Raw genomic sequence first — 25,578 nt, 5'->3', positions numbered from 1 at the left:
GTGGGAGGAGCTGCTCAGAACGCCGGATGAAAAACGACAAAAAGCCCTCGTTGCCTGGGCCGAAAGGGTCGCTCCTCGTGAGGGGCCATCCTAGGACTCGGGCCTGCCAGATCATAACTGAGCACAGTCTCAATAAAGTTGTTACCACCACCCACCTGACACACTCTTAAACGCCGGCCAAAACTTATTACCCCTATACGTATTTCTACATATCAAGGTTTTTGGAACCAGACTTGACCCTTATGTGAGTTGTTTAAAAATATGTAGTCAATAAAAAAACATAACTCACTTGAACCTGACTAAAATTTCTTTAGTATGTGGCAAACGCCAATAAAACAGGGCTCCCAGATAAAGTTAGAGTTTTAAGAGAGCACTGACACTAAATTTCCGACTTCATCGTTACCTGAAGATCACAAACCGCTACACCAAAGAAACAACTCTGGCAAGTGTCAGACCACCTTAAAAGAAAATCTACGAACGAGGGCCCGTATTCACAAGAACATCTAATACGGTGCAATTGTTTGTAAGAGAAAATTTCAGCCAATCCTAATGCTGGACCTATCATTAGCGAAGGCAGCCGGCCAATGGCAAAGATCACGAAAAGATTTGTGAATTCAGTCCAGTTTCGGTATTCAGGTAATGGATGCGTCGTGACGTCACGATACGTTGGCTCGCTTCGCTTCTGCGATAGCTGCGGCTTCCACACGCGAGAGCAGCCGCAAGAAGCGTGTACACTAGTATCGTTATTTTTGTTCTTTAATGGTCAACATCTTCATACCTCTGTAATGATGTCGCGGTAATGTCGATGACGTCAGGACCGGCGTTTCAAAAGTGTGAAATTAAATTTTTTTATAAGCGTTTCCTAACGTTCGTACTTGCTAAGCGTCGTCCTTTTACGCGCGAGAAGCTTGTGGAAGAGTTCTTACAACTTCTAAAATAGGTGTCAGTACTCCCTCAAGGTTCACGGCCCGAGACTGAGCTAGCGATCGTCCAGGTGGCGTTACAATGGTTGAGCGTCAGACAAGGTGCGATTCCGGGCTGCTCGAGAGGTACTTTTCTATCGTAATGCTATCAGAGGTGCTGGCAGTACATGACGTCATTGGCTTAGCACCCCGAGAGAGTGTTTTCATTTGTGAGGTTTTCTTTGGCAAGGCGTTGGGCGTGGCGTCAAGTGAGTGCAGCTGTTCATCGCGCCGCATTGTATCGAAGGCGTTTTGCTGTGCAAGGCGGCTTTCGGAGAGGGAGCAGCGGGGGTGCACGTGGCGTAGCCAGTATTTACCGCGTCGCCGACGCTGCCAGCGCAGAGCTTGCTGCGCTGCGCGGAGCCCATACATCAACAGCGGCTGCAGCCTTCAGTCAAATTGTTTCAATTGCAAAAAAAGGAAAAGGAAAAAAGACAATGCAACCGGCTCAAAAATAGACACAAGAAAAATAATAGGCGAAGTCGAAGACTGTATCTAGAAGGGAGGGGCGGGGGGGGGGGGGGGCACCGCATGCACTTGGTAGTAACGCTTTCGATATGGCGGGCAAACCTCGGGATCGAAGGCGAGCAAGAAGAAAGGCCGACTTTCCGAGACACTGACCATTGTCACTTAACCCGTCGGTATCCTTGGGGAAAAGAAAGACGAAAACAAAATCAAGACGAACAACGAAAGGAACAGATTTCTCGTTTTCCGACCGACTTTCGTGCGTAACAAAATGTGCAGGTGCGGAGAAGAAAGTGAAAAGAGGCATCGGCCCATCGATCTAGTGTGACGAAAATTCACTCCCGACAAGTCGCGGCTCCGCACGCTGCGGCAGCGACAGCGACGTTCGTATCGTGACGGCTGACGGCAGAGAATAAAACGAACAGCTCCCGACAATGGAAAGAAGACACAAATTCGAGCCACGTTTGTACAGGAAACCGAAGCACCGCTTGCTCGTAAGGCAGCCCATTGTTTGAAGGCGCCCTGAATCTCCGACGCGGCCAGAGCCGCAGGTGCCTGCCGTGAGCAATGAGGGACGGGCGCTGTCACCGCGGCAATACGACGCGATGTGCGCTTGACGCGCGTCTGAGGTGGACGTGCGCATGGGAGTACTCGAGTGCCCAGCACGGTCAAGACTGACGAGGGATCATGTCCAGTGACAAACATAGTGAGGAGCCTTGAATTGCCGAGAGCGCTCAATCTGAGAAGTAACTGAATAATAATAATAAAAAAAATTGTCAATGACATACGCAGGAGCATCATGCCTTGTGGTGCGTATCAGCAAGCGTCACATTCGCTACTACAAGACGCTGAACCGTGCTCCCTGAAGGGCTGCAGAAAATAGCGCCTGTTCATCTCCGCAAGCACTATCTCCCTCATTAGTGCCGAATCATTAAAATCGAAACACAGTGGCACATAGTAACAGCCTGGCTCGACGATGGTAACCCTCCCTTAGCTCCCCCCCCCCCCCCCCCGCCTACACACACACCCCGATCTAATCAATGTGAATAATAATGACTGAGTGAGTGCAGTAAATAAAACATCTGTCAAGTAGCTGCACTGGATTATGGGATGTTCCCGTGCTAGGGTACGGGAACATGAGAAAATGAGAGCGAAAGTTTACGCTGTGTTTTATTAACTAGGGCTGTGCGTAAGGGCAGATGACCACGTACACACAGCCACGAGGAGATTCACGTCGCCGGCATGACCGTCTATGTTCGAATCGGTCGGGCGTCCTTGCAGCAGTAATTTCTGCATCTTGAGCCTTGGTCTAAGGCTTTACGAACGCGTCTTCGGCTTTCCGGATGACCTGTGTCGAAACATTGTTTTAGCGCTTGTCAGGTGTAAACGTTAAGAAACGGTTCCCGCCGAGACATGCGTGCTATCTAGCGATTTGTCTTCCCCATGTCGAATGCAGGTGCACATTTCACGCAAAGAAAAAGTAAAAAAAAATAGGAAAAGAAAGAGAAAGAAAAGTACGACTGGGGTGTTTTCGCGACTGCAATGGTAACATCTACGCTCCATCTTACCAGCGACATGAAAACTGGCGTTCCCGCCTGCTATCTGAGAATCCGCAGAGCCTGAAAATATGCGTTTTACACAGCGCCACCTTTCCGGCCTGACACCTTGTCTGCTGCTTTATAGTTTGCGTTATACCTTTACACTCTTCATCATCGGGTTTCTTTGTTGGACAAATGAAGAAAGGGGGGGGGGGCACGAAGAAGAAACTATATGGGAGTAAAACACACGCACACAATTTCTTTTTCCCTCAGCGATTTTAACACGACAGCGTCTTTTCGTTTTGAGGCTAGATGTACCTTCAGGCTCCTTATAAAAATGCGTGGCGCAAATGGCTAGGGAAACAATTTATTCAATATAATCACATGACATTAGTTTATTATTGGCTGCGAATAGTTACTCATCACTTAAAGTACACTCACCTAGCCTGCAAAACGAAACGCCCACGATTTTTTTCATTTCAGCGTCCTTCGTTCGTGCGCGTGACTGAATGCAAACGACTGATCTCACGGCATGAAAGTGGTGTCCAACACCCGGCTATGAGCACTGACCTAGAGCGACGGACAAGTCACAGTAACCACGGTGCCCCACTTTTTTTGTTTATTCTTTAAAATGATTTATCTTTCTTTCCATGACAGTCTGATTATTCTGAAATTCCAGATTCCTTCATAACATAGAAGATGGAACTGTTAGTGACCCTGGTAAAAATTTTCTAAATTTTTCTGGTATACCCTGCGCGCAACGCGTATACGGATGAAGCGCGCCTCTGCTAACTATTGTCCGGATTTTTTTTGCGCGCCGAGATTCCCCCCCGCTTGCACGAGCCTCAGCGGCATCCTCGAGCATCGCTGCTCCACACCCAAGGGGACTCGAGTGACGCGCATCGAAGTGGGCGGTCGCACGGCGCGTCCGTGTTTGCGCTGCTTTCGCCGATAGCGCAACAATGACGAGGTGCACTCGGGGTTGCGCACACCTAACGCAGTATCGGCGGACACGTTGGATATGTTCCAATATGAATGCCGCTCGTTCGATATCACGCCTACGCCGCGGGCCCCGTCATTAGCGGCACGTGGGGCCAACTACAGGCGCGGCGGCCCCTTGCAGAAAGCCTTCCAGCACCCGCCTGCAGAACAATCTTCGAGGGGCCTCGTCAGTCCCCGCGCAGTGCGAGAAAATGAATTCTAGAAGAGTTGACTGTTGGGCTAGTTGGTCGTCCATATCGGAAGCAGTAGCTTAGCGCGAATAAAACCACGGACACAAGAAAGACAGACAAGGACAAGCGCTCAAGAAAGACACACAAGGACAAGCGCTCAGAAAGGACAAGGACAAGGACTCAGAAAACGAAACTGGGCGGCAGCACGCGGGGCATTCGTTCCGGCTTGCAGTTCACACGCATGGGCACGACGTCACTAAATCAGGCAGGCAGGCACCGAAGTTTTGACTCAATACGCGCACGCAAACGAACCCCCCCCCCCCCCCCCCCGCATGCGATATGCAGGCTGTCCCAACTGTCTTGGGCCAAGACCACAAAATACGCAAATGCCACGTGGCTGGACCGAACCAAGATGTCGTTGTTTCCCGTCGCTTGGAGATACTCAGATTACTTTCTTTTTGCATTCCGACTAATTAAATAAAAAGTGTTAATTAATTAATCAACTTATCAAATATCGTAATTAGATTATAAGTGTCCATGAGGAAATTGTAGAGCGACAAGAAGAACTCTCGATACAGCTTTCTGTTGCTCAATACGTGCTACGTGATAGTATCTGCGGAAACCCGCAAGGTGGAGCGGCTGCCCCGGAAGGGCCGTGGCCCCGGGTTCGAGTCCCGGATCAGGACAAATTTTCCTTCAATTGCGAGGCTTTTCTTTCGAGGAACCCGTATGGGTTTCCTTTGTAGCAATTGGCTACGTTTTGGGGGGATGTCTCATTTTCCCTTTGTATTGTTTTTACGAGCGTGAAAGAAGCCCACGAATACACGTAATGTGCCTCGAGCGGCCAGTGATGCGGCAATTTAGCGTGTATTCGCAGGCTTCTTTCACGCTCGGAAAAACACGTTTATGTAGCACGTATTGAGCAACTGAAAACTGTATCGCGAGTTTTCCTTCTTGCTCAACAATTCTCTCATTCACACTTCTAATCGAATTACGATATTTGAGAACCCGACTGATTAATTAAGACTAATTATGTAATTAGGCGGAATGCACCAAATAATCTGAGTACCTCCAAGCGACGGCAAGCAGCATCACCTTGGTTCTGTCCAGCCACGTGGCATTTGCATATCTTAAAATCCTGGTGCATGATAGTTAGGACACCCTCTAAAGCAAAGTACCGGAACCCGCGACTTTACGGGGGGGGATTTCGCATAAATCCAGTGTTTCCACCTCATCACTTTCATCTCTGAATAATAATAATAATAATAATAATAATAATAATAATAATAATAATAATAATAATAATAATAATAATAATAATAATAATAATAATAATAATAATAATAATAATAATAATAATAATATCTTCTTCCTGGCAGTCTTACTATATATATATCCCTCATACCATCGCTTGGAATCTGGAGTACCTTTCATCGACAATATGAGAACACCAATAGAAAAAGAAGAGACCCACAAATTAAACAAATTTGCTTCAAGCCCGCGAAACCACAGTATATCTACACTCGCGCTCAAACCCAGCCTATTTAAGCGCGTATGTTTTTCTTTTTCTTCGCAATAGGACCAGCCAATGTTTTCTTGCCAGGCGTCAAAGACACCCCACTCGAAATGAAAATATCCGCAATCAGGCCACGGCAAACACTTCTCGCGAGGAACGGCGCTGCTGGCAGGACGCCCGCGAGCGCAGGCAGTAAAAGTAGGGGGCGCCTTACCTGCGGTGATTCAAGGAGCAGCATGGTTTCTGACGGTGCAGCCCCAATTGTCGCCAGAGCCTGGGAGGCAGACTCGAGCTCCGTGCTGGGTTCCGATCCCGCTGAGCTTGCAGCTGCACTCGGGCTGGGCTGGTCTTCCGGCTCAGACACCGCGAGGGCTGCGTGGGAGAGTCGAGCAGGGCGCCGCCATCACAATCGAGACAAGAACACTTTACAGTTTCGCGCGTCGAATATGACGCCATTGCGCCTCCCTTTTCATAGTTTTTTTTTTCTATCGTGAGCTAAACACGTTCGGGTATTTGGATTAGCTACAGATACAGAGCGTGAACCCCGAGGAGCTTATTTTCCATTGGGCCTGACGATTCTTGTACTTGACGATGACAACGAATAAACCAGTCAAATATTAATCGTCTATGAATACACTAACAATTGGACAAGCATCATCATCATCATAAGCCTATTTTTATGTCCACTGCAGGACTAAGGCTTCTCCATCCGATCTCTAGTTACCCATATCCTGCGCCAAACGATTCCAACTTGCGCCTACAAATTTCCTTATTTCATCACCCCGCCTGGTTTTCTGCCATCCTCAACTACGCTTCCCTTCTCTGGGCGCTTAATCTGTAATTCTAATGGTCCACCGATTATCCGTGATTGCAACATAGGCAAGGCGACGCTCATCTTCTATTGAATCATCCTCGATACTTTTTTGATGCGGTAATCCTACGCATTACATTGCTTGCCCAGGTCCTTTTTTTTTCTCTGAACTTCAACTAGAATATCGGCTATCCCCGTTTGCTCTCTGATCCACACCGCTCTCTTCCTGTCTCTTAACGTGACGCCTAACATTTTTCATTCCATCGCTCTTTGCGTGCTCCTTAACTTGTTCTCGAGCTTCTTTGTCAGTCTCCAAGTTTCTGCCCCATATTTTAGCACTGGTAGGATGCACTGACTGTGCACCTTTCGTCTTAGTCATAATGGTAAGCTTCCAGTCAGGATCTGGCAATGCATGCCGTATGCACTCCCATCCCATCTTTACTTTTCTGTAAAATTCGTTCTCTTGATCAGCGTCCCTTGTAAGTGTTTGACCTAGATAAACGTACTCCTTTACAGACTCTAGAGGTTGACTGGCGATCCTGAACTCTTCTTCTCTTGCCAGGCTATAGAACATTATCTTTGTCTTCTGCATATTAATCTTCAACCCCACTCTTACACTTTCTCTATTAAGATCCTCAATCATTTGTTGTAATTCATCCCCAGTGTTGCTGAACAATGTCATTTGCAAACCGAAGGTTGCTGAAATGTTCGTCATGGATCCTCACTCCTAAGCCTTCCCAGTTTAACAGCTCGAATGCTTTTTCTAAGCGTGCAGTGAATGACATTGTAGAGATTGTCTATCCTTGGCTGACCCCTTTCTTCATAAATAACTTTCAACTTTTCATGTGGTGAACCAAGGGAACTGTGGAATATTTGAAGATATTTCCCAAGATATTCACGTATGCCTCCTATACTCCTTGATTACGCAATGCCTCTATGACTGCTGGTGCCTCTACTGAATCAAATGCCTTTTCGTTATCGATGAAAGCCATATAGAGCGGTTGCTTGTACTCTGCTGATTTCTTGATTACATGATTGATGGCATGCATGTGATACATTGTAGAATATCACTTCCTGGAGCCAGCCTGCTCTGTTGGTTTACTGAAGTCAAGTATTGCCCTTATTCTATTGGAAATGATTTTGGTGAATATTTTATACAATACCGAAAGCAAGCTTATGGGCCTATAATTTTTCGATTCTTTAACGTCTCCCGTTTTGTGAATTAGTATACGTTGGCATTCTTCCAGTTTTCTGGTACACTTGAAGTCGTAAGGCATTGCGCATAAAGAGCCGCAAGCTTTCCAAGCATGATATCTCCTCCATCTTTGATTAAATCGACTGTTATTTCATCTTCTCCTGCCGCTTTTCCCTGAGTCATCTCTTGCAATCGAACTTCGAACTTCATCGCTAGCTATAGAAGGAGCCTCTGTATCTTGTTCATTACTACTTCGAATGAAGATAGCTTGGCTGCTTTGGGTACTGTACAGGTCAGTACAGAATTCTTGCGCTGCATTTACTCTATTTTCGAAATTGCTGATATTACCCTGCTTAGCTTTCATGCATACATCTTGGCTTGTCCTATGCCAAGTTTTATTTTCACTGATTTCATGTTGCGCCAATTGTTTACTGCTTCCTCCGTCTTTCTCACGTTATAATTTTGAATATCCCTTACTTTCTTCTTGTTGGTCAGTTTCGACAGTTCCGCAAATTCTATCTGATTTCTTGCATCGGACACTTTTATGCTTTGCCGCTTCTTCATTAGGTCCATTGTTACTTGGGAGAGCTTACCTACTAGTTGCCTTGGCGCCTTACCACCCACTTCAATTGCTGCTCCTGAAATCAGCCTAGTTTTGATTACATTCATTACCTCTGTGTCATTTTCATCTCTCTGTTCCAAAGCTTTATTTTTCATGCCCTTCTTTTTGTCTCCGCTCTTCTTTCCGTCCTTACTTCCCCTTTCCCTTTCCCTAGTGCAGGGCAGCAAACCGGAGGCTTTAACTCTGGTTAACCTCTCCGCCTTTCCCTCATTTGCATCTCTCTCTCTCTCTCTCTCTCTGTTCCAAAGCTGCATATTTGTTTGCAAGCTGCAGCCTGGATTGGTCTGTTTTAAACCTTACTGCGTTTAAGTTAAGTTAGCCTGTTTCTTCTGCACTAATTTGACTATTTCTCTCTTCATAACTTATGATCCCTGCACTTTACCCTAACTAACACTTCTAATTATGCACTATGCTGGGATCGGCGTAGAGTATGAAATCTATTTCATTTCTTGTTTCTCCATTAGGCCTTTTCCAGGTCCACTTCTTATTGCTACGCTTCCTGAAGAAGGTATTCATTATTCGGCTTATTCCTTTCCGTGAATTCTACCAACATCTCTCCTCTAGTGTGCCTAGAATCGATGCCGTAGTTGCCAATTGTTTGCTCACCAGTCTCACTTTTTCATTGAAGTCGCCCATGACTACAGTACACCGAGTTTGCCCTTTTCTCATCGCTAATTCAACATCTTCATAAAACTTCTATTTCTTCGTCATCGTGAGTGTAGGTTGGAGCGTAGGCTTGTACTACCTTTATTCTATACCTCCTATTCAGCTTTGTTAGGACTACTGATACCCTCTCAATAATGCTGTAGAATTCACCAATATTGCCCGCTATGTCTTTATGGATTAGAAATCGTACTCCTTATTGTCTCTTATCTCGAAGTCCTCTGTAGCAGAGGACGGGGCCGTTAGTCAGCACTGTATAAGCCTCCCCAGTTCTTCTAGCCTCACTAAGGCCAATAATATCCCACGGAATGCCTGATAATTTCCTTTTCTTTCTTTCTTTATTTCATTTCTTTCTACAGCGAAAGTGGAGCAGGAGCTAACGGCTCAAGGCCTAACAGAGGCTCCTGCCCCTGGTAACATGTTGAGTATACAGTTTCATATAACCATCCATGTATAATATTGGCAGATATTCTGTTGTACACATGACCATTCTTGAATATATATATATATATATATATATATATATATATATATCGTGGCCGAATACTGCACCAGGGAGGCCAATTCCTGTTCTGCGAAGGGAGTGTCGTGTGTTGAAGCTTAGTGGGCATTCCTAATTTGATTACACCTGGACTAGTATAGCCCCACTGGCTCTCGGCATTTTTTTTTTCCGGTGTCAGGCGTCACTCCAAGCCTGAAAATGCCTGAAAGAGCGAGGTGACCTTAATTCACAGACAATTTGTACACCACCACTACAGTTGTAATTTCAACCATATGTACTTCTGGACCTATAGGGACACAACGTTATTACGCTAGTAAAGCTCACAAGAACAAAAACCGTCCAACAGTGACAGCGAACTTATTAGCGAAGGCCGCCGACCAATCAGAAAAGGTTGTTGCAAACAAAAGCCTTTGTGAATTCGGGTATTGGATACGACATAGCAGCTTCGCTGACGGGCCTATCTGAGCCTAACGCATAGAACAAGCCATCAGTTTACAGCATTGCGATTACAACTTCGGAATTTACGAGTAAGCACTAGAGACGGCGTTGACCACACCAGTACTAGTGTTGGAGCTAGTTATTTGCTATGCTGGTCATTCATTGCCGTTTCAGCCAGGCACCACCTCGGAGCACCGTGAGGAGCGGTAATGGTAACGACAGAGTGGTGGCTGTATGCGAGAACGTTCTACTAACATTTTGACACGGGATGATTCGGCTTGTTGTATAATTGAAATCCATTGTCCACATGACGCACCACTTGTTTGAGAGAGTAGAGATACGGTCCTGTCCGTCTGCAAAGGAGTAGCCAATTGCAAAAGCACTCTCTCAAGGACTTGGACGTAGTCTATACAACATGAGCATATTTATCTCACTGTAATGGTTTGCAGCTTCCGTATAAGCCACCAGTACCAGATGCCTGGCAAAAAATGTAGCTATCTTTTCAAATCTATAGTGAGCGCAGGTGGTTAACGTTGTAGGCGCATGATCCTCGCGTAAACGCTGAGTAAGGTGTACCGCGCGCCAGTCGAGATGTACGATAGAAGCAGGAAAGTCCCTCAAAGTATTCTGTTCTTCATTTTCTTCTACTTTGAGACAGCATTGTTCTGACACAGCTGTTGGTTGGCGTCAGCGAAGCTATGTGAAGACCGCGCAGAAACCGCTAAAGACAAAACACAGTGTGCATTTCTTCATCCTTGGCTATTCAGTATGTTTGCAAAAAAAAAAAAAAAGTGACATCAGCTTCAAAGACCTTTGCATCTAGATACAAAAATAACATGTTAGAAGTATACGCTCAGCATAACTATCAAGAAACGGCACACTGTGAATAACGGTTGTATGACGTCATCACTGCTCAGAGCAAAAAAAATTTGTGTGCGTTGAAAAATGCTTTGCACTATAGCCACCAACAGCATTTAGGTCTAATTACCAATGTGGCTAAAAAAACATGAAAGGAATAAATTACTGAAGTTGCCTTATTTGGAGGAGAACGCTATAACGTTTAACGTTATTAACGTGTCTCATGCAAAACAATTCATAAATCAGCCAACCTATGACCTGAGCAGAAAATATAAGTGACATTTTTACAGTCCCCAGGTTTATTTAGCATCAGGGAGTTTATTAAGATAATGAACAGGGTGTTAAAGTAAACAGCATAATGATATGAACACAGCATGACGAGCAGTCAGCAAGGACACACTACATAGACGACACAATAGGTAAAATATTGACATCGCGATAAGCACGACGTAAACAAACCTGACCTCTCACAGAAACATTGAAGCATAATTTATCAGAAAAAAAATGGTGGAAGCTGCGTTGTGATAACCGAATTAAAGCAGACCAACGGCGACGTTGGACCAGCTCTTCCAGAACTGCCATTGCCTGCAACTGACAGGCGATGACAATTTTTCTCGAGCATACCGAATTTCGTTTCAACTACGTTACCCATGCAAGAAACGCCAGAGTTGCTAGCACATTGGCGAGTGTATCCATTAAGCGAGCACAAGAAATACGTCACATTAATTCGTATTACTTTTCTTTCGTTCTCCACAGTCGGGTTCAAATTAATCTCATGAAGCGTTGCATTCAGAGTGAGATCGATGTGTCCATGCTGAAAAGCCGGCGCTACAGTTCACATGAGCTGCTTTCAACGGGAAACCAGATGGGGGCGGGGGGGGGGAATTCAAGATGATCTTAGTCCGTAAAAGCTATTCCTCGAGGAGTGGCCGCATTTGACATCCCTAGGCCGCCTGCTCTTGCACGATCTGCGTCGCGCGAACTGACCCGGACGCGTAATGTCTCGCGAAGACACGCCCAACATTGCGGTGGTCGACCGCTGGTGCAAATCTGCAGTCTTGCGCTCAACTAAGCGGCGGTGTTCGCTTTGCTTGCCGCCTGGCACTCGACGACAGCCCGGCGGCTCGCGCATAACGCGAGCACTGGACAGCTCTCCGAAGCGTCGGCGGTGCGTGCAACACGTGCGCGCACATACTCACACTGTTGTGCGTACGGACTCCAGCAAAAAAATCGGCCGCGTCGAGAAAGCGCGGCGACAGCGGCAGGGCCACGAGAGGCGAGGGGCACCTCGGAACGGCGCCGACTGCGGGCAGACTGCGTGGAGCCGATCGCGCCGGCCGAGCGAGCGCTATCAGCACGCGAGCGGCACCTTTATCGCGTGCGGCCGCAGATAGCGAGCACGCTGGAGTCACATTGCTCTAATGTCCCTGCCGATAGGCGATCGTCCAGCGCGAGAAGAATTCGCCCAAAGATTCCAGGCGCGACTTCGAAACTAGAACCGGAGAGGCGTGCGCGTCGCGGATCTCTCTCCCTCGGCGCCCTCTCGCCGTTGCGGACCGGCAAATGCGCGGTAGCTGCTGCCGTGCGTGGGAAGTGACAACGCGGGAAGGAAAAGGGAGCCGGCGACGGAAGTGCAAAACCGGCGTCGGAACTACGAGATCCAAGTCGGTTCCGTCCGAGCTCCCTTCTCCCCATTTCGTAGAGAAGGGAGCCAGATTCCCGACAACATTCGCGCGTGAGCACCTCATTGGCTGCAGCGTGGGCGGTGTCCAATCGTGGCAGCCAACGAAACAAAAGCGAGGTTTCGGGCCAATCACAAGCCACTCTTGCCTGCGTGCAGCTTGTCGAATCCGCCCCTGATATTTTTGGCCTCACTCTACTGCAGAGTCTCTAAATAGTGCTTCCGTTTGTGGTTAGCTGAGTAGATAATAAAATTGGCTCATGGTTCTAAAAGGAAGTAGTCGATGATAAATACTGACCAGCACGTCTTGGTGGCCATCGCCTGAAGAGTCTGAAAGCTGCCAGAGAATTACGGATTCTAAAGGTGATATGCGGTTCGTAGCGGTTTGTAGCATGTTGCTCCCACTCATCAAATTATTGCTTCACTTGTGCAGCCAGTATACCAACAAACAGGCTAGCTAGTGTGCTAGGAATTTACTAGCATGCTTCGCCTTCTGGCTACATTTAGGAGGCTGTTCTTAGAGCTGGACTATGAATGGCAATAGAGCGCATCACTCTTACGGAGTCGTCGACGACGAACATGTGACTTCAGTACAATACCACATTTCTTGCTGAAGGCGGATCGGCTCAGGAAACGCCGCCGCGCTTCTCTCACGTCAAAGAAGAACGCATTAAAATTCAGAGGTTCGTAGTATAGCAAAGCACAGTTCTGAGAGCGGGAAAGCGTATTACAGTTGGCTCTCCTCGTTTAGTGTAGTCGCCTCCTCCGTTTTAACATTATCCGAAAGAAACTGAACGGCATGTGCGGTGGTAAGTTCTTGCTTGTGGCTCGCCTGCTCGGGACGCAGCGTGAAGAGAGCAACCTCGCGTACGCTTTCTTTCGATAAACAGAGACCCAACATCTAGCGTAAAACTAGCACCGCTGCCCTCCGTGTGCCGAGATGTGGCAAGCTTCTTAATGCCGAAATATTCGGAGTCTAGGGGAGGTAAGAACAGGACTCAAGATGTCGTAGTTCAAGCTGGGCCTGTGGCGCTGCCAACTTACCAGCTTCTAGCTTTAAAAAGTAGCTTTCTCATCAGTGGAAAGCTTCGTGAAATTTGTCCCAGAATCGCGTGATGACGAGCAAAACACGGCAGTAAGTTTCGCTCTATACCTCCTCCCTTACCCACTACTCACTACTGTAACCAGTTTCATGCTTTAAGTTCTTCTTCGTTGCCCCAAAATCATGCTGTACTTTGTATCAGTAACACTTTATGGTAAGGCGGAGTTGTCTGACCGAAAGGTTAATTCTGTGCAACTTTATTCACCATATCTTACGTTCACTATTCTCAACCACTAGACTTTCAGCCAGCCCTTGCAGCTATATATGACATCCATGTCTCACCGTATCTTCTGAACGTTTTAGTTGACCTACTGCCAAAGTGTCGCTGTTGATCTCGCGCCTAAGCACCGCCTGTGCGTGTCATGTAACGGAGACACTACTAGTGTTTTAACGTTGTTAGAGGTTTTAACGAAGCGAGTATAACTTTAATGCCGTACGTGCTTATGAGTGCGTGCTTCTACCGCCTGTGTGTTTGCGCGTTCGCCATCTGTGTCGCTTCATCTTTCACACAACATCGTGACCACCATGCGAAGCCGTTGGCAACGCTAACAGCTCCTGGGACCGAATTCACAAAGCTTTTCTTTCGTAAGGGTTCTTTGCCGTTGGCCGCCCGCCATCGCTAATAATGTGTCTTGCATCCGGATTGCCTGCCATTTTTTCTTACGAATAATTCTAGCGCAAGAAGTTTTTGTGAATTCGTGCCCAGTTTCTTATCCCAGCCAGCATATCTCTGTCTCCGTCCCGCGCCACGCTACATATGCACTATGATATGCACTGTCAAGTGAACGGAATATATTTGCTAATGAGAATTGTATGTCATGCTTAGTTACTCAGTGAACATTATGAGTATCAAGTGTCCCTTCAAGGTGCACTGCTCGAACCTGGCGCCCATGCATGAGCAACAGGCTAGAGTTTTCCCGCTCATGCCGACTTGTCTGCCTTCCTTCAAGTAAGCTCTCTTTATCTCTGTCTTTCTGCAGGGCCGCTGATAATCGTGCAATGTATCCCGCACCGGTGTTGGACAAAAAAGCCATAAGAATGGTGAAGCCTTCGACTCACGAGCAGCAGTCAAAGTTTTGACCGCTGCTCCCAGATGCACGTTACTTATGCGAGTCCCCCATTTCGAGAGGAAGGAACAATTAATCGTGTTACCACAGTTGTTACTGAACGTAATATTTATGCCTTTCAGGAGTTGGTCGTTGTGCACAAGTGTCAAAGAACTGTATTGCAGCTTCGCCCGAAGGTAATGAGATTATAGCTGCCCACAAACATTTTTCAGCGCCATTTGAACACCAGATGAAACGTTTCATGCTTGGCTGGGTGGGTTATGACGCTAAGTTAAGCACAGTTTTTACCACCGTCAAAGATCTGAAGCATCAATAAATGGTGTCACGGAGCTTAGAACATCAGTAAATCATCATACCAGACGCTACTGCCCGTGCACCGTTAAAGAGAAATGCAAAGTGCACGGGGTTCTAGTGTCAATAAGCTTTTGGCTTAATGCAAACGAGCTCTCCCCAAGTAGCAGTTTTACCTGTATTGAAATAATGTCCTTGGCTATCAATTAGTATAAGTATGTGACGGCTATCAATAACTCAACTCATGAGAGCACCTAAATTTATTAGGATAGATGAATCGTAGTAAATGTGACACTTGCCATTTTGTTCGCAGCGAATGTTTAGTGGTGCTCACCTGTCGGCCACACATGTCAGAAAATCCGGATATACGAACCACATTGCTCCATGATCCTGTAATGTAGGAAACTTTGACTAGAAATTTTGTAATATAATATTTGCATGGCACCTAGAGACATTCTTGTCGCTCCGGAACACAACTGGTCGTGTTTCGGTTTGAAGATTACCGTATGCTATACCTTGTATTAAGAAACCAAGGGTCGGGCACTCAAATTTTCGCATCACCTGTGTTACCACTACCACACAACTCTTTTTCAATTTTTGACTCGATCGAGTCCGTAGAGAGCCGTGACGGGTCAATCGCAGTGCGAGTACTGGGGCCGTATTTTGTGAAGATTTTGTTCTTCCCACTCTATTAATTTTTTACCATACGTCCCGCCGAGTGACCAATCCTGGCGACAGTGGGCGCGTGTCTTCATGCGTGCCAACGACGAATATGAATAAGAACTGAAAATGAAAATAAATGTTACAAAATACGCCCCCTGATTTTCTTCAGCACGCAGCCAAACGAAACATACTGATTACATATTGCAGCACTCCTGTCGATGCCATAGTGACACTGGGGTAGGCTACCGCGCCCTGTTCACGGTCTGTAAGCTTTTTTTACAACGGTAGCATTGGCCAGTAGTTAAAAACCGGGCAAGCTTGTAGCGTGTAAAGTAGAGTACCTTGGCCAGGGCTAATTTCTTCAGCCATGCTGCCAGTTAGTCCAACATTAGTATTACAAGAACAATGAAAACCATTGAACTACGCACTAACTAGGCAGAAGAATAAATAAATAAAGAATACGTTAATTGACGGTACTATAACGTCATAGCCTTCGTCACTAGTGCCCGCCTAAAGAGGTTTGTGAGCATGGTTGTATCTCACAACGATGCCATTGTTGATAAAGAGAGAGAGACAGAAGAAAGGGGAAAGGCAGGAAGGTTAACCAGATGGGTAGATCCAGTTTGCTACCCTACGCTGGGGAAAAAGGGGGAGGTAAAGTGATGACCGTTCTGAATGAGCTGAAAATATGCAACTCCATCATTTTTTTGCGATAATTTCGCGCCTTCTCCCCTTACTCCCCGAGCGTTTGAAAGAATGAACAAGTGACTACTTCACAAAAACGTTCTCACGTTAAAACTGTTTGTGAAAACAAGTGTCGGCCAATCACCAAGGCGAACGGATTAGCTAAGGCGGCAGGCCAATGGCAAAAAGTTCTCACGAGAGAAAAGCTTAAGAAATTCGTCCCAAGGCCCGCATTCACAAAAATTCGCATACGTAAAACACTACTTGCACACTGCCGGCCGCTTGAGCGCACGCCACTCGTCAGAGCGATCGCCGCGATAAGGATAACGTCGCGGAGGCGATGGCCCCTCGCGAACAGCACTTGCAGTAGAGAAGTTTTGCGAATACGGGGACAGGCGTGCTCGAAAGAAGGGAAGAAGAACGTATAAGCTTGGACGTAATCCAGGCGTGCCTTTGCTTGGATACCGACAGAGGTGTGAAGGGTGTAAATGGCACTTAGGAGAGAGAGGCGAGTACGATCTTCTAGCGCAGGTGAGGCAGCCCAAGCGTGTCGACTTAAATACGACAACAAATGCTTTTCATTTCACCAACCGAAACGTTGTAAATTTACCTCGAATGGCCTCGCTCGTTAAGATTCAGACCGAGAGAGAGAGAGAGAGAGAGAGAGAGAGAGAGAGAGAGAGAGAGAGAGAGAGAGAAGGGAGGGGGGAAAGACAGGGAGGTTAACCAGACCGAGTCCCATTTGCTACCCTACACGTGGGGAGGGGGATGAGGGATTGAAAGAAAGGGAGAGAAGACACAAGTCTACATCGCACTTTCGCATGCACTGAGCTAGATGCAGCATGCCTACAGTTGGGCACTCAAGTCTGTTGCCTTCAGGTACTGAAGAAGATCTCGAATGGCTTTCTAGGCTAATGAACTGTGAGGCCAGGCTACCAATACCTTTGCTTCCGTAAATGGCCTATAAAATTTTAGTTCTGTAAAACAAAAATAAAAAAGTCTAGATGTGATTCTGTCTTCACTAATCGGCTGCGTCTACTATGCACATCATAGATGAATGAAGCAACGTCAAAGAAGCATCGCCTGACTCTATCATCAGCGAGGAGGTCGGGCTAAAGATACACTGAGTAGCTCGATGTTGGCGTTTCGTTAAACAGTATTCGCTGCATAGTCAAGGCCTGTCGGATGCGAAGCTGGAAGCCGCGCAGCCGTCGTTGTCTGGGAGAACAGGGGAAGGAAGTTTCATAAAGACCTATGATGAAAAGTACGGCACACTTGTTCAAGTCCTAGTATGACTATTTGAATAATGCGTATTACATTTGGACTCGCGGGGCTCGTGGATGTAATTTGTCCTGTCATTGGGAAGGCTGGCCGTTATTCGTCCAGGAAGAGAATCACGCACTCCCTTCGAACAGACATGCGCTTCACGAGTGCCTCGGCAAGCGACCAGATCTGTTTGCAATGTTCTAGTTATGTGTAGCGAGAGTGTTGAAACATACCCTCGATGCCTACACGCCTCAACCCGCGCCGAAAACGATTCTCTGAAGAGGCTGCCATCCTTTTATATAGAATGACAATGCCGAATTCTATAACTATTTTTTTTAATATTCTAATACGAGCGAGAGAAGCGCAAGATAGAGTTCAGGAAATCAGCAAAAGAAAGTGCGAAACTATCAGAATTCCTTGCGCTCTTTCACAGTAAACTGTAAGGTTTAAAGTTCCAGAAACTGCACAGGGACGCCATAGTGGATGGCACCGGTTAATTGTGACCACCTTTTTTTTTTTTTTGACGTGCACCCATTGAAAAGTATGCGAGCGTTTTTGTATTCCACCCGTTGGGGATGCGGCTGCCGTGGCGGGAAACGAACGCGCGACCTCGTGCTGAGCAGTGCAACGCCATGGCCACTGAGCTACCACGGTGGGTACGCTCCCTGACTAAGGCTAACCATAATAACTTTAGGACATTCCCGTCTGAGCTAATATTTCACAACTTGAGCACTTGGCTACGTTACAGCGAAAGTAACCACGAACTTTTAGTCGGCTAAGATCAATAGCATCACGTCAACAGTTGGGGTGTATTTAATTCAAAAGTGCTCAACATACCTGCAAAGCAGGCGTGCCAGTACTCTTAGCCTAGCGGCTAGTTTAGTGTACTAGCAATAAACAGGGCAGTATGTATTTTTCGTGTAACTATATGATGTCAAGAAAACAGGCTATGAACTGAGTGTTCACCCACTGTGAAGAATGACTACGGTAACATCCCGACGCACATTGCTGACATGCCATGCTGAACCGCCACCGTGGCTCAGTGGCTGTGACGTTCTACTACTGAGCACGAGGTCGCGAGCTTGATTTTCTGTACACAGAGGCCGCATTCCTATGGGGGCGGAATACAAGAACCCTCGCGTCGCGTGCTTAAGGTGCACGTTAAAGAAGCCCAGACGGTCATGGAAATAATTCCGGAGCGCTCCACTACGGTGCCTCTCACAGCTCTTGCTTTGCTTTCTGACGTTAAACCCCAATACTTGATCAACCAATCAACATGCCACGCGTGAAGCGATAAATGAGACAGAAATTCCCTTCGCATGCGCTATCATAGTTATTAGCAAATATCAGAACGAAAATACAGCCGGAAAATCGAAAGCCAACAGTCAGTGGTTTTGGTGCGCCAGTATACGCATAAGTATAAATCAAGGGGAAGAAGAAAAAGGACGTATGAATCTTAGTAGTGCTTGCATAAACGTCGATATGAAAAGCATACGGCATGTTGTTGACGCTTTGTTGACGCTTTCAGTGTTTAAAAGGTCGTCACTATGTCGTCTCGTCCGCAGGGGTAACAAACCTGTATGAACGTTATTCGCCTCAATCTCTATAATAAGATACCCTAACTGTCACCGACACAGTGGGAAAATCTGTATGGTTCGGAAAATGCAAGCGAATGCTTTGCAATAATCAATGGGGGGTGGGGAGCAAATGCAGCTATGCCAGATTGTGCGTAAATGTGACCGTGAGTGCGTAAGCCAAACAAGTACTAGGAAGCTTTTTGTTTGCACGAACTCCTAACAACACTGAAAAGCTGGCAGCACACTCCGATCGGATTTTGTGTCCTCAGGTTCACTAACTAATGCTCAAGGTCAAGGTTACCCGTACTCGCTGACCTCTCGCGCATCGGTATAAACAAAAGTGTGGCGGGCGCGAGCTCAGCTCTTCCGCGCGGCATTCGCGAGGGTCGGCGGCGGGAGGAAAAGGAGCGAGGGCGCCTACGTCGGCCGGAAGGGAAAGCAGCGCAGAGGCGGACTCGCCAAAGGGACCGCAGCGCCAGAACTAGGTCACAGCGTGTGCACGTCATCGGCGAGGCTTGGGCGCCCGAGGAGGCCGTACAAGCATCCCGAAATAGACCGATCGAAACGGCCGCTGACGTCACGCGCGGCGCTACACTATTATTGGACCCTTCTGACGCTTCCCTTCCCACAATACTCGCGTGACGTCACAATGGCGTCAACGTGACGTCAGCGGGCGCAGTGGCGAGCTAACTCCGGGCCGTCGGGCAACCAGGCCACAACAGCTGCCCCCAGTGCGGCCGCACAACCTAGAGATGGCCACGAGCTCACTGGCGGTGACTGCAGCGCTGCTTAGGGCAGCTGCTCCGACTACGCTTCTGCGGATCTCACTCAAGCTCATCTACACTATAACGTTCGGCATAAATATACAACAGACAAGACTCATGTTCACTGATGCGCCGATGCAAAGCCACTGAAGGGTACCAGCGCGAAAAGAGGCTCACGCAAGTGAATGTATCCTCAGCACAAGTTCCTAAGTGTCGCCTTTTGGTCTAGACCGTAAGCTTATGTCAACAAGCTACAACACACACGGCCGTAAGAGCGTCAACCGAAGAAGCGAATAATTGCATTCAACAAATCTGGATAATCCTACAAACCTAGACGCTATTTACAAGGCAGCAGCGAACTTCAGTGGACGCGTAATGCAAGATGCAATAGAGAGAACCCACGCCGGCGAGCAGCCGCCACGAGTCCCGCGGGTCGCGCGGACTCGGCGCTGCCCACCGGCTAAGCGTGAGGTCAAGGATCAGCCGCACAGGTCGACCACGGGTGAGGCAGCCCGGGCCGGCCCGAATAGCCGGAAGGAAGTGACTCACTGGTTGCTGGTCAGTGCGGCAGTGTGCTCGGTGCTCGACGAGCTTGCAAACGGTATGGCTGGTATCCGGAGGCTGGTTACAGATGACCGGTGCCGACGTACGCTGTAAGAGGGCCTCTCTCGCGAGCTGTCCCGTTGAGCGAAGACGAGGCTGCCTGCATGAATGTGTCTGAGAGGTCGGCAAACTTGCGTCAAAATCCGGGCGCACCGGCCGCCGGCGAGCTTTTATAGCGGCCGTGAGCCGAAAGGGAGCGGTCATGACGCAACCACGGGTCGTGACGTCACGGCTCCAATCCCGAGCGCCGCGTTCGGTGACGTCTCTACAGCCCTGAATGGGGAAGCGCAGGCAGACATAAGACGCGCTGCGACGTCACGCATCGATTCGGGTCCGTGACGTAAACGCGCGCGTCATGAGGTCCCGGGCCACGCGACCAACGCACCGCGATCGATTCCGCCTGGGGCTCCGCGCACACGTGCCAGCACGTCCTGGCGACGCGCACTGACAACATTGCGTCTAGCGCCGGGGCCTGCGTGACAGCCGGGGCCCAATAGCGGCGACGCTGACGGCCGCAGCTGCTGCCAGCTTCAGCTGACTCACGCGCGCGTCGTCTGCGGACGGGCCGTTGCGCCCGGCGACTGCACGAAAACAGGCACCCGTGGCGGGAAAGCGTGTTCGCCCGCAGGACTCCTAAGTCGCAGGGGGAGCCTACCTGCAGGACTGGCCTGCTTGGTCAGGTGCACCGCGCTAAGCCAGCCTTCCGCATTCTTGGCGCCTTGCTGCCCACGTGGACCGTCCAAGCTTAGCCGCTGCAGGGATGCAACTAAGACCGGCGAGAAAGAACTGCGCTGCTGGCGCCGATCACACTTCGAATGTAACCGTACACTCACAAAAATGTACTGCCTACCATACAAGCGCCCAGCGCGAGAGTGCGCGCGAAGCACTTACTTACAGATGGTTTGAATTCATCACCACGTGTGAGAAACTGCAGTACAGAAGGAACCAAAGAGAGAAAGGCACGTTTCAGATGCGCGGGAGGAGGAGGTGAGAGAGAGAGCCGATGATGTGCTCTCTCCTTAGGAATTCAAGCGGTGTGATCGCGAACGCTTGCGAGTGATCGAGTGGGTTGTTGTGATCAGGCAAGTTCTTTTTGCAGAAGTGCCTTCCTTGCTATGGTAGGAAATATCCAGATATATTCTCAGAAATACATCCAGATATGTATCCAGATATATCCAGATATATGTTCGAAGGCAGTACTCTTCACTAAGGCTTCCAGATGAAGAAACAAATATTCTGCGAATTTTTGCTTTCCTGACACACACTTATACCACTAGCTGCTTACAAATCTCGGAAGCCACAGTTATAAATTAAACGCTATAAATAAATAAACAAATAAATAAATAAATAAATAAATAAATAAATAAATAAATAAATAAATAAATTTGTAACGAACAAAAGTTAAACTTGAAAAATAGGGGTATAGGGGTGAGGAAAACAAGGGGTGAAGGACAGAGAGGTAAACCAGATTAAGTGTCCAGTTGGCTATTCCGCACAGGGGGATGGGGATAAGGTAGAAAAGGTAGGAAAACGAGAGCAGAAAAAAAAAGGTAACGCATCAGTTCGCACATTCTATAGTTTTTTTCATGAGTCCCGTTTCCTCTAAAAAACGCACTAGCGCTTTTAAAGCAGTTCATGCCGACGTCGGCTGGGACCAGGGTCCAATAATTATGCCTTCCGTAATGGGACAGTTGTCAATCTTGTCGAACTTTGTGCTGAGGACTTTGTGCATAGAAACGACGACAATCACACAGAAGGTGCGCTATCGTCTCTTTGCACCCGTAAACTTCACTTTCCGGACTTGTGGCAATTCCGATGAGGTAAGAGTACGCATTGGTAAAAGCTACTCCAAGCCATAGGCGACAAATGGGAGTTACTTCCTGTCGTGGTGAGCCATGTGGAAGGCGGAGTTTCAGATTAGGATCCAGGGAACAAAGGCGCTGGTTTTTCAAGTTTGCCGAATTCCATTGGGCTAACGTAAGCTCCCGAGCAAGTGCACGGAACTTTCCCGCTGTACAACAAACGCTTTTAATTTCACCAACCGAAACGTCGTAAATTTACCTCGAATGACCTCGCTCGCTAAGATTCAGACCAAGATATATATATATATATATATATATATATATATATATATATATATATATATATATATATATATATATATATATATAGAGAGAGAGAGAGAGAGAGAGAGAGAGAGGAAAGGCAGGGAGGTTGACCAGACTGAGTTCAGTTTGCTACCCTACACGTGGAGAGGGGGATGGGGGTGTGAAAGAGAGAGAGAAGACATGAGTCTTTATCGCACTTTTACATGCACTAAGCTAGATGCAGAATGTCTATAGTCGGACACTCAAGTCTGTTGCCTTCAGGTACTGAAGAAGCGCTCCAATGGCTTTCTGGGCTAATGAACGGTGAGCCCAGGCTCCCAAGACCTTTGCTTCCGTAAATGGCCTGTAAAATTTAAGTTCTGTAAAATAAAAATAAATATGTCAAGATGCGATTCTGTCTTCACTAATCAGCTGCGTCTACTAAGCACATCATAGATGAATGAAGCAACGTAGAAGAACCTTCGCCTGACTGTATCATCAGCGAGGAGGTCGGGCTAAAAATCCACTGCGTAGCTCGATGTCGGCATGTCGTCAAACAATATTCGCAGCATATTCAGTGACCCACTGGGTAGGCAATCCGAGCCCTTTTTTTGTGCTCAAGGCCTGTCCGATGCGAAGCTGGGAACCGCGTTGCCGTCGTTGTCTGGGAGAACAGGGGAAGGAAGTTTCATAAAGACCTATGATGAAAAGTACGGCACATTTGTTCAAGTCCTAGTACGACTATTTGAATAATGCGTAGTACATTTGGACTCTCCGGGCTCGTGGATGTAATTTGTCCTGTCATTGGCAAGGCTGACCGTTATTCTCCCAGGAACACAATCGCGCACTCCCTTCAAACAGACATGCGCGTCACGAGTGCCTCGGCAAGCGACCAGATCTGTTTGCAATGTTCTAATTATGCGCAGCGAGAGTGCTGAAACATACCCTCGATGCCTACACGCCTCAACCCGCGCCGAAAACGATTCTCTGAAGAGGCTGCCATCCTTTTAGAATGACAATGCCGAATTCTATAACTATTTTTTTGAATATTCTAATACGAGCGAGAGAAGCGTAAAATGGAGTTCAGGAAATCAGCAAAAGAAAGTGCGAAACTATCAGAATTCCTTGCGCTCTCTCACAGTAAATTGTAAGGTTTAAAGTTCCAGAAACTGCACAGGGACGCCGTAGTGGATGGCTGCGGTTAATTTTGACCACCTGACGTTTTTTTTTTTTTTGACGTGCACCCATTGAAAGGCATGCGATCATTTTTGTATTCCACCCTCGAGGGAATGCGGTCACTGTGGCGGGAATCGCATCTAGGGAACAAAGGCGCTGGTCTTTAAGGTTTGCCCAATTACATTGCGCGAACGTAAGCTCGCGAGCAGGCGCCCTGACCTTTCCCGCTGCGTCTCTTGTTGAGAGCGGGATAGCGACGCACTCTGCACTGGTAAGTGAAAATCGAGCCGCTGTGTCTGCTTACTCGTTTTCATGGATGGCGCAATGACTTGGCAACCATTGAGATACGATGTCATGTCCTGCCTCAACTGTCCGTTGGTAAATTTCAGGTGTGTCCGCGACAAGTCGCTCGTTGGGTTCACGGCGTAATATAGAGAGCAATCTCTGGAGGGTGGCCTTGGAATCACAGAAGATGGACTATTCCTGGGGCGTTTCCTGGTCAATCAATTGAATTGCTGCACGCAGAGCTGAAAGTACGACAGCCATCGTTGATGTCAAGTGCGATGTCCTGAATTTCATCACTGTAGGAAGGAAGGAAGGTAGGAAGGAAGGAAGGAAGGAAGGAAGGAAGGAAGGAAGGAAGGAAGGAAGGAAGGAAGGAAGGAAGGAAGGAAGGAAGGAAGGAAGGAAGGAAGGAAGGAAGGAAGGAAGGGAGCAGGAATAGACGGAAACACAGAGAGGTTAGCCCATCCTCAGGCCGACTGGTCACCCTGCGCTGGGGAAAGGTGGTAAGCGCAATAAAAGGTAATACAAAAGAGATGTTACAAAAAGAGCAAAGAAGAGCAAAAAAATGGTGAAAAAAGAAAGGAGAATGCCGCAGTGCTAAAGTCTGTCTCTGAGACCAGTTCTCTGCAAGAAGCGCAACAACGCTTTCAAAGCCTTCACCTTAAGCGTTATCACTGTAGATTTTGCTGGGACAAATACTACAGCTGCTGAACTGGAGTGCATGACCGAACCTTCGGTGTAAACATGTAAGCGCTCGCGGTGGACGTGCCTTCTTCTTGATACCTAGAATGGTAAGGCATACTCGAGGTGAGTGCAGAGACCACAGTGGCAGCGAAGGCCATGCTGCTGGGACGTAATTCGATGGTAGCGATGCTCCGTGAGTAGTCACGACACGGCTGAAACTCGCATGCGGCCTAGTTGTTGGCAGGCGAGCAAGATGTCAAATGTGCACTCTTAGAGCGCCGACTGCAATGTATGTTGTTATATGGTGGGCACGCGCTATGGAGCTTGTGGCTGCTGTGGATGCACCCTTAGGGAAGCCGAGGCACGTCCGTAGAACTTGAGCTTGTATACTCTGGAGTGCGCGAAGGTTCGTTTTACTGGCGCTTCCCAGCATGGGCAGGCTGTACCTTAGGAAGCCCATAAATAATACATGGCACAGCTGCAGCATAGATTGCACAGATGCACCCGAAGACCTTGTGGCAAGAAATTTGAATACAGGGGCTATGTCAGTCAACCTCTTTTTCACATATGAAATATGGGGCGTCCAAAAATATCACGGTCGATGATGACTCCAAGAAAACGGTGCTTCGTTTCGTGAGCAATTACTTGTCCATTTATTTGTAGAACATACGGAGTAATTGTAATAGGTGTGAGAATTCAACTGTGGTAACAGACACGTAGATTAAAATGCAACGTAGCGGAATATTTGTAAAAATCTCCTGGAATAATATATAAGCCAAAGCTACAGAAATACGAAGGTGCAGTTAACACGTTAGGGCGCAAGCAGTGAAAGGGTCGCTAAGGAAAGGATTCGATTTTTGCATTTGTTTTTATTCAACGAAAGAACATTGTTCCAGTAGGTTACTA

The 25,578-nt window shown here is 47.6% G+C and overlaps 1 protein-coding gene across 1 annotated transcript in view; it reads right to left on the bottom strand.

The window, feature by feature from the left end:
• The window catches only part of Hr38 (Hormone receptor-like in 38), a 37,494-nt gene extending 25,407 nt beyond the window's left edge, over positions 1 to 12,087 (bottom strand). Inside the window, exons 1-2 of the mRNA XM_065425846.1 lie at positions 11,942 to 12,087; positions 5,868 to 6,025 (exon numbers count right to left, since the gene is read on the bottom strand). Coding sequence (XP_065281918.1) covers positions 5,868 to 5,891 — 24 coding nt within the window. The 5' untranslated portion in view covers positions 5,892 to 6,025; positions 11,942 to 12,087. The remainder of the gene's footprint in view (positions 1 to 5,867; positions 6,026 to 11,941) is intronic.
• Between the last annotated feature and the right edge of the window lie 13,491 nt (positions 12,088 to 25,578).

Source organism: Dermacentor albipictus, chromosome 1 (genome assembly GCF_038994185.2).
Source record: "Dermacentor albipictus isolate Rhodes 1998 colony chromosome 1, USDA_Dalb.pri_finalv2, whole genome shotgun sequence".
Classification (NCBI taxonomy): domain Eukaryota; kingdom Metazoa; phylum Arthropoda; class Arachnida; order Ixodida; family Ixodidae; genus Dermacentor; species Dermacentor albipictus.
This window is presented reverse-complemented; position numbering and strand designations above follow the sequence as displayed.